Genomic DNA, 13,489 nt, shown 5'->3' with positions numbered 1-13,489 from the left:
GAACGGCCCCGAGGGTCCCTGAGGGCTCTGGGGGGGTTTAGGGGGGTCCCCGAAGGGTATGGGGGTGTTTAGGGGGGCTCTGGGGGTGTTTAGGGGTGTTTCAGGGATGTTTAGGGGTTCTGGAGCTGTTTAGGGGGGTCTGAGGGTGTTTAGGGGCTGTTTAGGGGATGTTCAGGGGTGTTTAGGGGGGTCTGGGGCTGTTATGGGGGTCTGGGGGTGTTTCGGGGGCTGTTTAGGGGGGTCTGGGGCTGTTTAGGGGGGTCTGGGGGTGTTTCAGGGCTGTTTAGGGGGTCTGGGGGTGTTTAGGGGGTCTGGGGGTGTTTCGGGGTCTGGGGGCGTTTCGGGGTCCCCGAGGGTTCGGGGGTGCAGAGGCCGCCGCCCGCCGCCAGGGGGCGCTGGTGGGGCCCGTTGCCATGGCGACGGGGGCGGCCATGTCTGTTGTCATGACCGGAGGGGGCGTGGCCATCGCGTTGCCATGGCAGCAAAGAGGGGCGTGGCCAGCCCCTTGCGATGCGTGATGGGGGCGTGGCCAACCCATTTCCCGGGCCCGAGGGGGCGTGGCGCGCCCGCTGCCATGGCAGCGGGGGCGGGGCGGGGCGGCTGGCTCCGCCCACGGGGGCGGCGCAGGCGCGGTGGGCCCGTGCGGTTCCGGCCCGGTCCCGGTCCCGGTCCCGGTCCCGGCGCGGCGGAGCGGGGACAGCGGAGCGGCGGCGGCGGCCGCGGCCGAGCGGTGAGTGCGGCGGGGCCGGGAGGGCAGCGGGCAGCGCTGGCATCAGCCGCATCCCCGCACCGGCCGCGCCGCCCGCCAGCACCGGCCGGGGCGGCCGCGGGGCTGCGGGATGGAGCGGCGGGGCCGGGCCCGCACCGGGCTGGGCGGGAGAGGCCGGAGGGGCTCCGGGCACGGCGCGTCCGGGGTGAGGCGGCCCGGCTGGCGCGGTGGCGCCGGGGATGGAGCGGCGGGGCCGGGCCCGAACGGGCCGGGCTGAGCGGCGGCGCCGGTGGCGCCGGTGGCGGCGAGGCCCGGCCTGACTCAGCGGCGGCCGTTCCTGCGTCCGGGCCGCGGCTCCATCCGCGTCCCGGCACGGTACCGGCACGGCACGGCACGGCACGGCGGGAGCTGCAGCTCCGCTCCGGCCCCGCGCAGCACCGGGCACCGCTGCCGGTACCGGGCACCGTCGGGCCCGGGCATCACCCGGAGACCCGCGGGAGCCGGGGGGCCGCCGCTCGGGCCCTGCCGGTGCCGCCCCGCGGCAGGTGGCTGTCACCGTGACACACCGAGCGTGACGCGCTCCCGGGGCTCCGGCTCATGGCGGCACGGCGGCGGCGGCGTCACCGGTACCGCGCTGTCCCGGTACGGCGGTGTCCCTGCTACAGCAGTGTCCCGGTACCGCCGTGTCCCCGGTGCGGCCGTGTCCCGGTACCGCGGTGTCGCCGGTGAGGTGGCGGTGTCGGGACGGGGCCGGGCCCCTCTCTGCGCTCCCCGCCGTTCCCGGGATACCCAGCCCCATCTCCCAGCACCGGGGATCTGTCCGCGGCTCCTCCCGCCGCGGCCGGGCACGCCGCCCGGTCCCCGACGGGGCTCCCGGGATGTCGCGGGCGCGTGCCGTGCCTCTGGGGGTGTTTCGGGGGCTGTTTAGGGGGCTCTGGGGCTGTTTAGGGGTCTGGGGGACCCTCTGGGGACAGCCCTGCCCGGCGGCGTGTCCCGGGCGCGCTGTCCCGGCCGGGGCTGCGAGCGTGTCCCGGCCCGGCTCGGCTCGGCTCGGCTCGGCTCGGCTCGGCCCGGCTCGGCTCGGCTCGGCTCATCCGCGGCATTAATATTTCAGGCGCGGGGGGAGGGCTCGCTCTGCACATGCTCCGCCGCCGTACCGAGGTATTTAGGTTAGCGGCAGCGGGGATCGCTCGGTGCGGCCCCGCCGCTGCCGGTGCTGAGCGGCCGCGCTGCCTCGCCGCCAGCCGGGGAAGGGCCGCAGCCGGTACGGAGCTGGGCACGGAGCCCCGCCAACCCCCCGGGGCACGGCGCGGATGCTCCGCTCGGGGCGGGGGGAAGGCACCGGGGAGGGGACGTGGGCGAGCGGCCCCCGGTGCTGGCGCCGGTGCCACCGTGCGGATCCGCGGCAGCCCCGCCGGGCTGTCTGCCACCCCCCCGGCGTGTTTGTCACTTGAGAAGCCACCGGGACGGCTCCCAAAATAGAAGCCGCCAGTCGCGCAGCCCAGTCCGCACCGGCACCGCCGCGCTGCTCGGCTCCCGGTGCCCGCCGGTGCCGCGCTCTCGGCCTCACTCTGCTCCCGTTTGTTTGGGCAGAGCGGCCGCGGGCTGCGCCGTGGGACCGGGCCCGGACGGACCTCTGCGTGCGCCCCGGCACGGGACGGGCACGGACGCACGCCCGGGGCTTCGGTCGCCGTCGGGCCGTGATTAGCGGCTGCCGCCCGGACAATTAAAATGCAGCGGTAAGCGTCCCCCGCCCCGCCGCAGCCCCTCTCCTCTCGGCCTGCCGGGATCTGGGCTCGGTTCTTATTTGCAGTCGGGATTTTTGGCGAGAACCGGGGGCAAACCGGCCCCGGGCGCCTCCATGGCCCGGCGCCGGGGCGGCCGCGGGTCGCAGGGTGCCGCGGGCCCCGGCTGCCCTGTCATTACACCGGGCCGTGCTCGGCGCTGCGCCGGGGGCTCGGGAGGCGCTCGGGAGGGTGGGGACGGGCGGGTGGCACCGCCAGCCCCGGGCGGCGTCCCCGCTCCGCCGCCGGGACGCGCCGGTGCCTCCCGGTGGGGCAGGGCGCTCCCGGCGGGATCACGGCTCCCTCCGCGTGTGGGGCGCTCGGTGTGGGTCGGGGCTCTCGGTGTGGGGCACGGCTCTCGGTGTGGGTCGGGGCTCTCGGTGTGGGGCACGGCGCTCGGTGTGGGTCAGAGCTCTCGGTGTGGGTCAGAGCTCTCGGTGTGGGGCACGGCTCTCGGTGTGGGTCACGGCTCTCGGTGTGGGTCAGAGCTCTCGGTGTGGGTCAGAGCTCTCGGTGTGGGTCAGAGCTCTCGGTGTGGGGCACGGCTCTCGGTGTGGGTCAGAGCTCTCGGTGTGGGTCGGGGCTCGACCCGCGCTCTCACGCGTGCCGGTATGTGCGGGACTCGAGGTGCGGCTGGCGCGGTGACACCCCGGCTCATGCCAGTGTAACCGGGGGGTCCCAGCCCCGCTCCCCGGGAGCGCCCCCGGGCAGGATGCCGCAGAGCCCCGGCGGCCGTGCGGGTCCCGCGGGCATCCCCCGCATCCCCGTGATCTGGGGAAGGGCCGGCGATGGCAGGGGGGTGAGCGGCTCCTCGCCGTTCCCCGCCGTGCCCCGTGCCCGTTCCCCGCCGCAGCCCCGCGCCCCGCCGGCGGTACCGGCGGCACCGCAGTGCGCGTGGCTCTGGCTCAGCGCCGCGCATGACTCAGCTCCTGCCGGAGCCAGGGGAGGGGGGGACAGCCCTGGGGGACCCCTGCCCGCGCCCCACTGCCGCGGAGCCGCGGGACGGGCCGTGGCCGTCGCCGGTACCGGGAGCGGGCCGGTGCGCAGCTCGCCGTGCGGGGGCGGCGGCGGCGCGGGGGCCCCGGTTCCAGCTGCTGCTGCGGTGGTGGCTAAAAATACCGACCCCCCCCGCGGCTGCGTGCGGGAACACGGCGGAACGGGGGGTCCCGGGTGGGCTCAGTGCCGGGGGTTCCATCGCCACGGCCGTGCGACATCGCCGGTGCTGAGTCACCGTGGTGCTGTGCCCGAACGGGGGGCACTGCGGCCACCGGGACCTTCTGCCCCCCAAAAACCGGCCCCGGGGGGTGGCAGCGCCGCACAGCCCCCGGTGTGGGGGCGCAGATGTGCGCTGTGCTGTGCCCCCCTCATCCCCCGGGCTGTGGCACGGGAGGGGGGCTTGGGGGGCTGCCCCTCCGCCCTGCCCCCGCCTGGCAGCTGGCCCGGGCCCGCGGCCCCCCTGGCCGGGGAGGGAAGCGGATTAACGGCGCCGCTGCCGCCGCTGCCGTGCGGGGGGGCCGCGGGAGCGCCGGGACCCCCGCTCCCGGGGAGGGCAGCGGGGCCGGCCCTCGGTGGCTGCCCCGAAGCGTTTTGTGCAGCACGGTGAGAGCGGGGCTCAGCGCCCCCCCCTCTCTGCTGGGGCTCTGTGCCCTGGCGGGCTGGGCTGCAGCCGGGGGGTCCTGCAGCCCCCAGCCATCTGGGCGTAGGCTGCGGGCCGGCAGATGTTGCCCCTCTAAGCCCTGCTCTAATGGACCCCGATCCCGATCCCGGCCCCGGCAGATTAGGCAGCACCGGGGGCCGGAGAGGGGGGCCCTAAGCTGCTTATGGGCACCAGCCCCCGGAGCCCCTGAGCTCACCAGGGCAGCAGGGGCAGTGCCCTCGGCAGTGCTGGCATCCCCTGGGCAGTGCCTGTGGCCTGGGACCCCTTCCCCCTGCTCTGTATCCACCCAGCACCCCACACCCGGCTCCCCTGGGCACCTGCTCAGGGCAGGGCCCCACCTGGCCAGGGGGGTCACACCGGGGCTCTTGGGGGCCCTCGTGCCTCCCTGCCATACCCTGGGGTGCAGCTGGAGTGGGGGGGCCCACAGGGAGCACAGGGACAGCAGGGCCCTGCTGTCCCTGGTGCTGGAGCACAGCTGGGATGGATGCCCCGGGTCCCAGTGCCCTCGGTGATGGAGTCTGAATGGGATGCACACCCTGGGTCCCAGTGCCCCTGATGTTGGAGATGGGATGGGATGGATGCCCCAGATCCCAGTGCCCCTGCTGGCTGAGCACAGTTGGGATGGGCACCCCGGGTCCCAGTGCCCTGGTGGTGGAGATGGGGTGGGATGGATGCCCCGGGTCCCAGTGCCCCTGGTATTGGAGTCTGAATGGCATGGACACCCCAGATCCCTGTGCCCCTGGTGCTGGAGATGGGGTGGGATGGGCACCCTCGATCCCAGTGCCCCTGTGCTGGAATCTGGGTGGGATGGATGCCCCAGATCCCTGTGCCCCTGGTTTTGGAGCACAGTTGGGATGGGCACAATGGGTCCCAGTGCCCTGGTGTTGGTGTCTGGGTGGGATGGGCACCCCAGATCCCAGTGCCCCTGGTGCTGGAGCACAGTTGGGATGGGCATGCCGGGTCCCAGTGCCCCTGGTGTTGGTGTCTGGGTGGGATAGGCACTCTGGGTCCCAGTGCCCTGGTGCTGGAGCACAGTTGGGATGGGCACTCCGGGTCCCAGTGCCCTGGTGCTGGAGCACAGTTGGGATGGGCACCCCGGGTGCCAGTGCCCTGGTGCGGGGCTGGGGTGCCCGGGGTGCCAGTGTGGCCCTGTCTCCTGGCAGCTGGGGCATGGCCGTCAATGTGTACTCCACGTCGGTGACCAGCGAGAACCTGAGCCGCCATGACATGCTGGCCTGGGTCAACGACTCCCTGCAGCTCAACTACACCAAGATCGAGCAGCTCTGCTCAGGTGGGCTTTGGGGCGGTGTGGGGGGCACGGGGGCGTTCTCAGGGTGCCCCCAGCCCCCCGTGACCGTGGCCTGGGCCGGCGCAGGGGCAGCCTACTGCCAGTTCATGGACATGCTGTTCCCCGGCTGCGTGCACCTGCGGAAGGTGAAGTTCCAGGCCAAGCTGGAGCACGAGTACATCCACAACTTCAAGGTGCTGCAGGCCGCCTTCAAGAAGATGGGAGTGGACAAAGTAGGTCGCTGGGGACAGCGGGGGCTGTGCGGGGTCACCCCGCCGGGTCCGTGCTGCCCCGTGCCCGTGTCCCTGCTGGTCCAGGCCAGGCTGGGAGCACGGCCCCACCGGCCCCTCGGTGTGCCCCCAGATCATCGCGGTGGAGCGGCTGGTGAAGGGCAAGTTCCAGGACAATTTCGAGTTCATCCAGTGGTTCAAGAAGTTCTTTGACGCCAACTACGACGGGAAGGAGTACAACCCGCTGCTGGCGCGGCAGGGCCAGGACGTCGCGCCCCCCCCTAACCCAGGTGATCACATCTACAACAAACCCAAGAAACCCATTGGCACTGCAGGTAATGCCCGGGGCCCCCCAGCGAGCGCTGCCCCCCGCCCTCTGCACCCCTGCTCACGGCCGGGCGTCCCCCTGCCCCTGCCTGCGCCCCTCTGCTGCCTGCCCTGCCCTGCCCTGCCTGCCACGGGGGTCTGGGCGGGTCTGCAGGGACACCCAGGCTGCGGGGCACGGGGATCCTGCCTGCCTGCACCCGCCTGCTCGGCCCTGGTTTGTCACCCCAGCCCCCCTGGCTGCCATCCCCCCGTGCTGTGCAGCTCCCGTGGGCACTGGGGGCTCCCTGTGCTGGCCCACCGGGAGCTGTCAGGGTCTGGGGCCTCCTCAGATCCCATGCTGAACCCCAGACAAGCCACGAGCACCCGTGGAGGGCAGGATTTGCCAGGGGAAACTGAGGCAGGGGGGAGGCTGAAGTTGGGAGAATTGTGGCTCTGCACAGGGGATCCGCCTGCCCTTGCTGCTGCCCCCCACTCAATGCACGGGGGGTCCCTGCTGGCAGCCCCCCCAGCCGGCATTAACCCATTGGTCCCCGTGTGCTGTCAAGTCCCCCAGAGGACCTCCCCGACGGGCCCCAAGAACACGCCGAACCCAGCCCGCCTCGGCAACGTGCCCAGCGGCATCCTGCGGAAAAACTCGCCCGCCGCCCGCAACGGCGGCACCGAGGCTGACGCCCAGATCCTGGAGCTCAACCAGCAGGTGGGCAGGGGTCCCGCCGGGGGCGGGGGGCACCGCGGCCTTGGGGGCTGAGGGTTCGGGCTGCGCCCCACAGCTGATGGACCTGAAGCTGACGGTGGACGGGCTGGAGAAGGAGCGGGATTTCTACTTCAGCAAGCTGCGGGACATCGAGCTCATCTGCCAGGAGCACGAGAACGAGAACAGCCCCATCATCACCGGCATCGTCAGCGTCCTCTATGCCACAGAGGTGAGGGCTGGGCACCCGGGAGCCCGTGGACGTCCCTGGGCGGGGAGGGACCCCCTTTCCCCCCAGGTGCATTGGCCTTGTTCACTCTGTGCCAGGAGAGGGCTGGGCTTTGCCAAAGCCCTCACGCCACGCCAGGCAGAGATTGGGGTGCCCACCTGTGCCCACGGCTGCCATGCTTCCCCCCAGGAGGGCTTTGCCCCACCGGAGGATGACGAGCTGGAGGAGCAGCCGCCAGAGGAGCAGGACGAGTACTAGCCCCGGCCCGCGCCCGCCCCGCGCCGCCCCCAGCTCCGAGGCTGGAGGGCCGAGCCCGCGCCTCGCCCCGCACCGTCACACGCCACGCGGGCCCGCAGCCCCGGGGGGAGCCTCCATCTCCATGAGCAGCCAGCACCCCGGCGAGGAGCGCGGCTGCGCCGGGGCTGGGGCTGGGGACGGGCTCCGGCCCCGCGCCGGGGCCTGCCCCGCGCCGCCCCCTCCCCATATTTATTTCTGTTGTCCCCCTGGCGTCAGCGAGTGCCGCGTCCGCCCTGGTGTCCTGCGTGCCCGCGGGGAGAGGGAGAAGGGCTGGCCCGGGGTGTGCTGCTCGCCTCGCTGGGACCCTCCGGCCCCGGGACCCCCGTGGCAGAGCCGGCCTGGCAGCCTGGGGGAGCGGGAGGCCACGGAGCAGGGGAGAGAGGTGTCGGTTCAGCTCCCTGGGAAGGCGAAAAGGAAAGGCAGCCCAGTGCGGGCATGGCAGCGGGGGGCTCCTGCAGACACGGGGGTCCCGGAGAGGGGCTGTCCTGAGCACGGCATGGAACGGCAGTGGGCCCTCTCCTCTCGCCCGTGGCCCCGGAGCCGGGGCTGGGCTCGCAGCGCCACCCGCCCCGGCTGCCACGTCCCCGTCGCATCGCTTGTCTGGTCCATCACTCCGGTCGCAACGCTGCATCTGTGTTCGGTTTTATTTAAATAAACTCGTGTGGTAACACTGCGTGCTGGGGTCACTGCAGGCGCTCGGGCTCGCTCCCTGCCCGGGGGTTCCCCTGAGCTGACAGACCCTCGGCAGGGCCGTGCAGGGCGAGTGGAGCCGGGTGGGGGCTCTGGAGCACAGCGTGTGAGGAGAAATTGGGCGAGCAGTGTTTATAGTAGTTAATACGGGCTGCAAGAGCCCGGAGCGACCGCGGCGCCGGCTCCTGCCTCGGGCCGGGCGGGATTCCGAGGGATGCGGGATTTACTGGGGCAGGAAGGGATCCTGGATAGAGCAGGGGCGCTGCGGAGCAAGAGGCAAAAGGGCTGGGAAAACATTCCTGCGGGGGTGAGGAACAACGAGGAAATTTAGTCTGTTTTTGGCACCCATAGACCAGGGGAGAGCGCGAACGCAGTCCCCCACTACCACAAATTATGCAGTCGAGTTTCCCGCATTTGGGGAAATCGCAGGGGTCAGCACACCCGGAGTGCAAGGGATGAGCCTCGCCCTGGGAAAACCACCTGCCTGATCATGGTGTCTCCCCTGCCAGGTAAGTATGCCTGCCCCGCCGCGCCGCCCCCGGGCCCCGCCCGCCGCACGCCTCGCCACCACACGGCCAGCGCCGCCCCGGCCCCGCTCCCGCCCGGCCCCGCGCCTCAGGCCCGGCCCGCACGGCCCGGCCCGCGCCAAGCCCGCGGACAAGCCAGGCCAGCGCGGGCCGGGCGCGGGACAGGCGCGGGACAGGCCCCGGCATGCCGCGCGGCGGGACTTGATTTGCATGGACACGCCCCCGCCGGGGCGGTGCCGTTACCGGGCCCGGGCTGCCCCGCCCGGCCGGGACTGCCGGTCCCCGTGCCCGCCGGGCCCGCGGGACGGTCACCGGGACGGCGCCGGCGCTGCCTCTCGATGTGACACTTCGATATCAAACCGAATGCTGTTTTTATTTCCTTTACTGTAAAGCAAGCAGCGCAGGGCGGCCGGGGAGTCACCGCTCCGCTCACGGTGCACACCACTCACACGCTCACCACAGTGCATATCCTGGTTTTAAGCCTACAAAGCATTTCCAGTGTGCTTGGTTAGTCCCAATCAGCAAGGATCAATAAACCGGGATCAGCAATTTCATAATCTCTCCAGGTGGTCCTTGGCTTCCTCTCCTCCTTGTGCTCGTCTGGAGAGAGGCATTTCACCCGTGTCTGCTACAGAATTGTCCTCTGGTTCCAGTGCATCAAGCTTTTCATTATACATAAGCATTTAATTGCTTTGTTGCAATATCCCTTAGCTTAACCACAGATTCCTCTATTTTATTCTAAGCATCAATCGTTTTGCTGCCTCATCTCTTTACTCTCCCATACTTCTGGTTTTTTGTTCAGTGCTTTATTTGGCTGTTCGGTCACAAAGTTCCAAACCCGTTCTTTGTAGTGATCCCAGGGAACACGTCGGCTTTCAACACAGCAGGCAGGAGCGTTTGCTGATTCCATCGCCAGCTGACACGAATCACAAAACCATTTCCACGCTCTCCTTGGCGGGGCCGGTGCTGTGCTCAGCTGCTGGGGCAGGGCGACCCCGAGCACCCTGATTCCCCGGGGGCTGCAGCTCAGGGGTCCCTGGTGCCCAGGAGCTCAGGGGTCCCTGGTGCCCGGGGGCTGCAGCTCAGGGGTCCCTGGGGGCTCAGGGGTCCCTGGTGCCCAGGAGCTCAGGGGTCCCTGGGGGCTCAGGGGTCCCTGGTGCCCGGGGGCTCAGGGCCCCCCATCACTGCAGCCCGGGTCTCCCATTGCCCCTCCTTGTCTCCCTGGGGATTGTGGAAACCCAGGGCACCGGGAATATTTCTCTGTCTGCTCCGGGGTGCCCTGACCCCCAGGGGAGCACTGACTCTGACCATCATTCATGGAGAAAGTTTCCTAGAGTTCAAGACAGACTGGAATCCACAGAAGTGTGAAACAGATTATCGAGAGAGGTGGAGGTGTGTCACTGGCTGAGACCTTGTAACAAGAGGTTGTTGGCCATTTTGTGCCTGCTAATGAAAAGCTGCCAATCTCAGGGTTGTGAGACCGTTTTACTGATAAGGAATAATAAACACCTGAGTCCGAGCAGGAACTACTTGTTACAAGTCTCTCGCTACAAGGTCTTTTAAGACTAAACTATCCAATTAAGAACTGACACCTAGATTATTTTCCCTTTTAACCCAATACCTGATCCCAAAGAGCTGCAATGTGGACTTTTCTGCCCAATTACAAAATGCCACCCAAACCCATGAAGAAGAAGAAGGAAGAAGCAGCATGAAGAAGAAACCCAGGACGACACCCTGTGCTCTCCATCTTGCTGCCATCCACAACACTAAAAATCCCAAACCCTAAATTTCTCACCCAGTGATACACCTATGCCACTCTCTACAATCCATTTCACTTTTTTGTGGATTCCAGTCTATCTTGAACTCTAGGAAACTTTCTCCATGAATGAGGGTCAGAGTCAGTGCTCCCCTGGGGGTCAGGGCACCCCGGAGCAGACAGAGAAATATTCCCAATGCCCTGGGTTTCCACGGGGCACAGTGTTGGTTTGGGTGTGCAAGGCCCTGTGGGGCCATGGTGGCTCTGGGGTGAAATGAATACTGGTGTTTGACGGCCCCGTGCTCCCCCTGGAGCGTGACTGGGCATTTCCAGGGCGCTGTGTGCTCGTGGGCACGCCCTCCACGGGCTCTCCTGGGCTGCTGCCCGTGCCCAGAGCCCCTCGGGCTGGGGGGGCTGGGCCCTGATGGGCTGTGTGTATGGATTGTGTCAGTGCCACCCTGTGTATGTGCTGTCCTGGGCCGAGCTGGATCCCAGTCCTGCACTGTGATCCTGTCCTGGACCGAGCTGGATCCCAGTCCTGCACTGTGATCCTGTCCTGGACCGAGCTGGATCCCAGTCCTGCACTGTGATCCCGTCCTGGACCGAGCTGGATCCCGGTCCTGCACTGGGATCCTGTCCTGGACCGAGCTGGATCTCAGTCCTGCACTGTGATCCTGTCCTGGACCGAGCTGGATCCCAGTCCTGCACTGTGATCCTGTCCTGGACCGAGCTGGATCCCGGTCCTGCACTGTGCTGAGCCCCGTCCCTCACTGTGATCCCGTCCCGCACTGTGATCCCGTCCCGCGCTGTGATCCCGTCCCGCGCTGTGATCCCGTCCCGGACCGAGCTGGATCCCGGTACGAGCCGCTCTCACCCCCGAGGTCCCGCGCAGCCCCGCAGCCCCGCCGCTCTCCCGCAGCCCCGTGTCCCCGTCCCTTGGCAGGGCAGCCACCAGCGGGGCTGTCGCTGTCCCTGACCCACACCGGGCACCGCCGGCCCCGCGCTGCCCCGCGGCGCCTGTCCCGTGCTGGCCGCGCTCTGCCGCTGCTGCGGCTGCAGCCCGGCCCCGCTGTGCTGCGGCACCGGGCAGCGCCAGGCACCGGGACCGGGACCGGGACCGGGACCGAGACCCGGACACCGACCCGGACCCGGACCCGGACCCGGACCAGGACCAGGACCAGGACCAGGACCAGGACCAGGACCCGGACACGGACCCGGACCGGACCCGGACCCGGACCCGGACCAGGACCAGGACCAGGACCCGGACACGGACCCGGACCGGACCCGGACCCGGACACCGACCCGGACCAGGACCCGGACCCGGACCCGGACCAGGACCGGGACCGAGACCCGGACCAGGACCGGACCAGGACCAGGACCAGGACCCGGACCCGGACCGGACCAGGACCCGGACCCGGACCCGGACCGGACCAGGACCCGGACCCGGACCCGGACCGGGACCGGGACCGTGACCAGGACCCGGACCCGGACCGGACCAGGACCAGGACCCGGACCCGGACCCGACCAGGACCGGGACCAGGACCAGGACCAGGACCAGGACCAGGACCCGGACCAGGACCAGGACCCAGACCCGGACCAGGACCCGGACCAGGACCAGGACCAGAACCAGGACCCGGACCAGGACCAGGACCGGCAGCCGGCTCCGGTCAGCGAGGGGGCGGGGCCTGCAGTGTCCGGCTGAGGGGCGGGGCAGTGGGAGCGCGCGGCAGAGGCGGCGCTCGCGGTGCGGTACCGATCAGTGGGCGTGTCCATGCAAATCACGTCCCGCCGCGCGGCATGCCGGGGCCTGTCCCGCGCCTGTCCCGCGCCCGGCCCGCGCTGGCCTGGCTTGTCCGCGGGCTTGGCGCGGGCCGGGCCGTGCGGGCCGGGCCTGAGGCGCGGGGCCGGGCGGGAGCGGGGCCGGGGCGGCGCTGGCCGTGTGGTGGCGAGGCGTGCGGCGGGCGGGGCCCGGGGGCGGCGCGGCGGGGCAGGCATACTTACCTGGCAGGGGAGACACCATGATCAGGCAGGTGGTTTTCCCAGGGCGAGGCTCATCCCTTGCACTCCGGGTGTGCTGACCCCTGCGATTTCCCCAAATGCGGGAAACTCGACTGCATAATTTGTGGTAGTGGGGGACTGCGTTCGCGCTCTCCCCTGGGCTCGTGGTCAATGACAGAATTAACAAAGCTCAGGAGTAATACAGCGTTAATTCATTACGAATTCCCGTTTCCCCGCGGGCACGGCGGGCACGGCCGGGCTCAGCCCCGGGCTCCCTTCGGGGACGTGCGGTCCATTCCCGCAGGGAATGTGTCCCCGGGCTCCCCGCTGTCCCCGAGCCCTGCTGGGTCCCGGGCCGCTCAAGGGCTGCACCACGGCCCCACGGGGAATCGCTAAAAGGAAAATCACAAAGAGTCTCTGACTAGTCCAAGTTCAAAGGTGGCGTGTTTACCACGCACGGGGTGTCATCCCCAAAACGCGTGTCTGCATCCCACAAGGATTTTCGCCTTCTATTTATTTCCCAAAATAACACATATGCACAACCCCAGCACCGCCCATCTCCGCTCCGTATTAAAATGAGGTTTTTAGTCTTTTACACGTGCGCAGTTGTTCTCTTGAATTGGGTCGGTGGTCCCAGGGATGGAGTCAGGAACATCGTCAGGTCTCTGTGACCCCCTGGCACGATCCAAGGCCCCACTTCGGGATGGACTGACACAGAGTCCAGGGGCTGGAAAACATACTGAAACATTGCTTCCAGTGTGAGCCTATAATGCTTCATTTGCTCCACTTCCTCCTACAAGTGCGCTCATAATATAACAATTAGCTTTCGCTTAAGTGTCTAATAATCATTAACTATCATTGGTGTATCTCACTTCAATATGGATTGGTTCTAACCCTCAGCTAAAATATTAATTTTTTTAAATGATGATTCAACACGGCATTGCAGCCAAGTCGCGTGCCCCGTCCCGATTCGGTGCCAGGCGCTCCAACCTCCGGCAGGGCTGGGCCGGTGCAGGGACGAGTCTAGAGACAAACAAAACGAGAATAGGGCCAGGGATAACCCATGAACGCTTCCAAAAGGGGCACAAACATAAGTAATTTATAATTTATCTTAAATCTGTTATTAACCGCAAGACCAGGGGAGAGCGCGAACGCAGTCCCCCACTACCACAAATTATGCAGTCGAGTTTCCCGCATTTGGGGAAATCGCAGGGGTCAGCACACCCGGAGTGCAAGGGATGAGCCTCGCCCTGGGAAAACCACCTGCCTGATCATGGTGTCTCCCCTGCCAGGTAAGTATGCCTGC

At 68.5% G+C, this 13,489-nt stretch overlaps 1 protein-coding gene and 3 non-coding genes across 8 annotated transcripts; 2 read left to right on the top strand and 2 right to left on the bottom strand.

The window, feature by feature from the left end:
• Positions 1–587: 587 nt before the first annotated feature.
• On the top strand, positions 588–7,885 carry MAPRE3 (microtubule associated protein RP/EB family member 3). 5 transcript variants are annotated; one of them, XM_064411415.1, is made up of 8 exons: positions 591–730; positions 2,303–2,448; positions 5,314–5,441; positions 5,526–5,671; positions 5,802–6,003; positions 6,541–6,692; positions 6,766–6,918; positions 7,105–7,885. In XM_064411415.1, the coding sequence occupies exons 2-8, from the start codon at positions 2,441–2,443 to the stop codon at positions 7,171–7,173; spliced, it is 858 nt and encodes a 285-aa protein (XP_064267485.1). In that variant the 5' UTR covers positions 591–730; positions 2,303–2,440; the 3' UTR covers positions 7,174–7,885. The 5 variants fall into 5 exon arrangements, with proteins under 5 accessions (XP_064267488.1, XP_064267485.1, XP_064267487.1 ...); XM_064411417.1 differs by lacking the exon at positions 591–730 and adding an exon at positions 1,831–1,973 and having other exon boundaries at positions 5,802–5,958; XM_064411413.1 differs by lacking the exon at positions 591–730 and adding an exon at positions 1,832–1,973.
• A 370-nt stretch (positions 7,886–8,255) lies between these two features.
• LOC135298284 (U1 spliceosomal RNA) lies at positions 8,256–8,419 on the bottom strand. The gene has a single exon (XR_010360282.1). It is a non-coding gene; the product is annotated as a U1 spliceosomal RNA (small nuclear RNA).
• Positions 8,420–12,178: 3,759 nt separating this feature from the next.
• Positions 12,179–12,342, top strand: LOC135298282 (U1 spliceosomal RNA). Its single transcript, XR_010360281.1, has one exon. It is a non-coding gene; the product is annotated as a U1 spliceosomal RNA (small nuclear RNA).
• A 977-nt stretch (positions 12,343–13,319) lies between these two features.
• LOC135298281 (U1 spliceosomal RNA) lies at positions 13,320–13,483 on the bottom strand. Its single transcript, XR_010360280.1, has one exon. It is a non-coding gene; the product is annotated as a U1 spliceosomal RNA (small nuclear RNA).
• Positions 13,484–13,489: the final 6 nt, after the last annotated feature.

Source organism: Passer domesticus, chromosome 3, assembly GCF_036417665.1.
Source record: "Passer domesticus isolate bPasDom1 chromosome 3, bPasDom1.hap1, whole genome shotgun sequence".
Lineage (NCBI taxonomy): Eukaryota > Metazoa > Chordata > Aves > Passeriformes > Passeridae > Passer > Passer domesticus.
This window is presented reverse-complemented; position numbering and strand designations above follow the sequence as displayed.

What these genes read in the sequence shown, in the direction of transcription:
- MAPRE3 (XM_064411415.1), top strand. An exon ending in GAAACCCATTGGCACTGCAG is followed by an intron (nt 6,004 to 6,540) that starts GTAATGCCCGGG and finishes TGTGCTGTCAAG; the next exon opens with TCCCCCAGAGGACCTCCCCG. An exon ending in TCCTGGAGCTCAACCAGCAG is followed by an intron (nt 6,693 to 6,765) that starts GTGGGCAGGGGT and finishes TGCGCCCCACAG; the next exon opens with CTGATGGACCTGAAGCTGAC.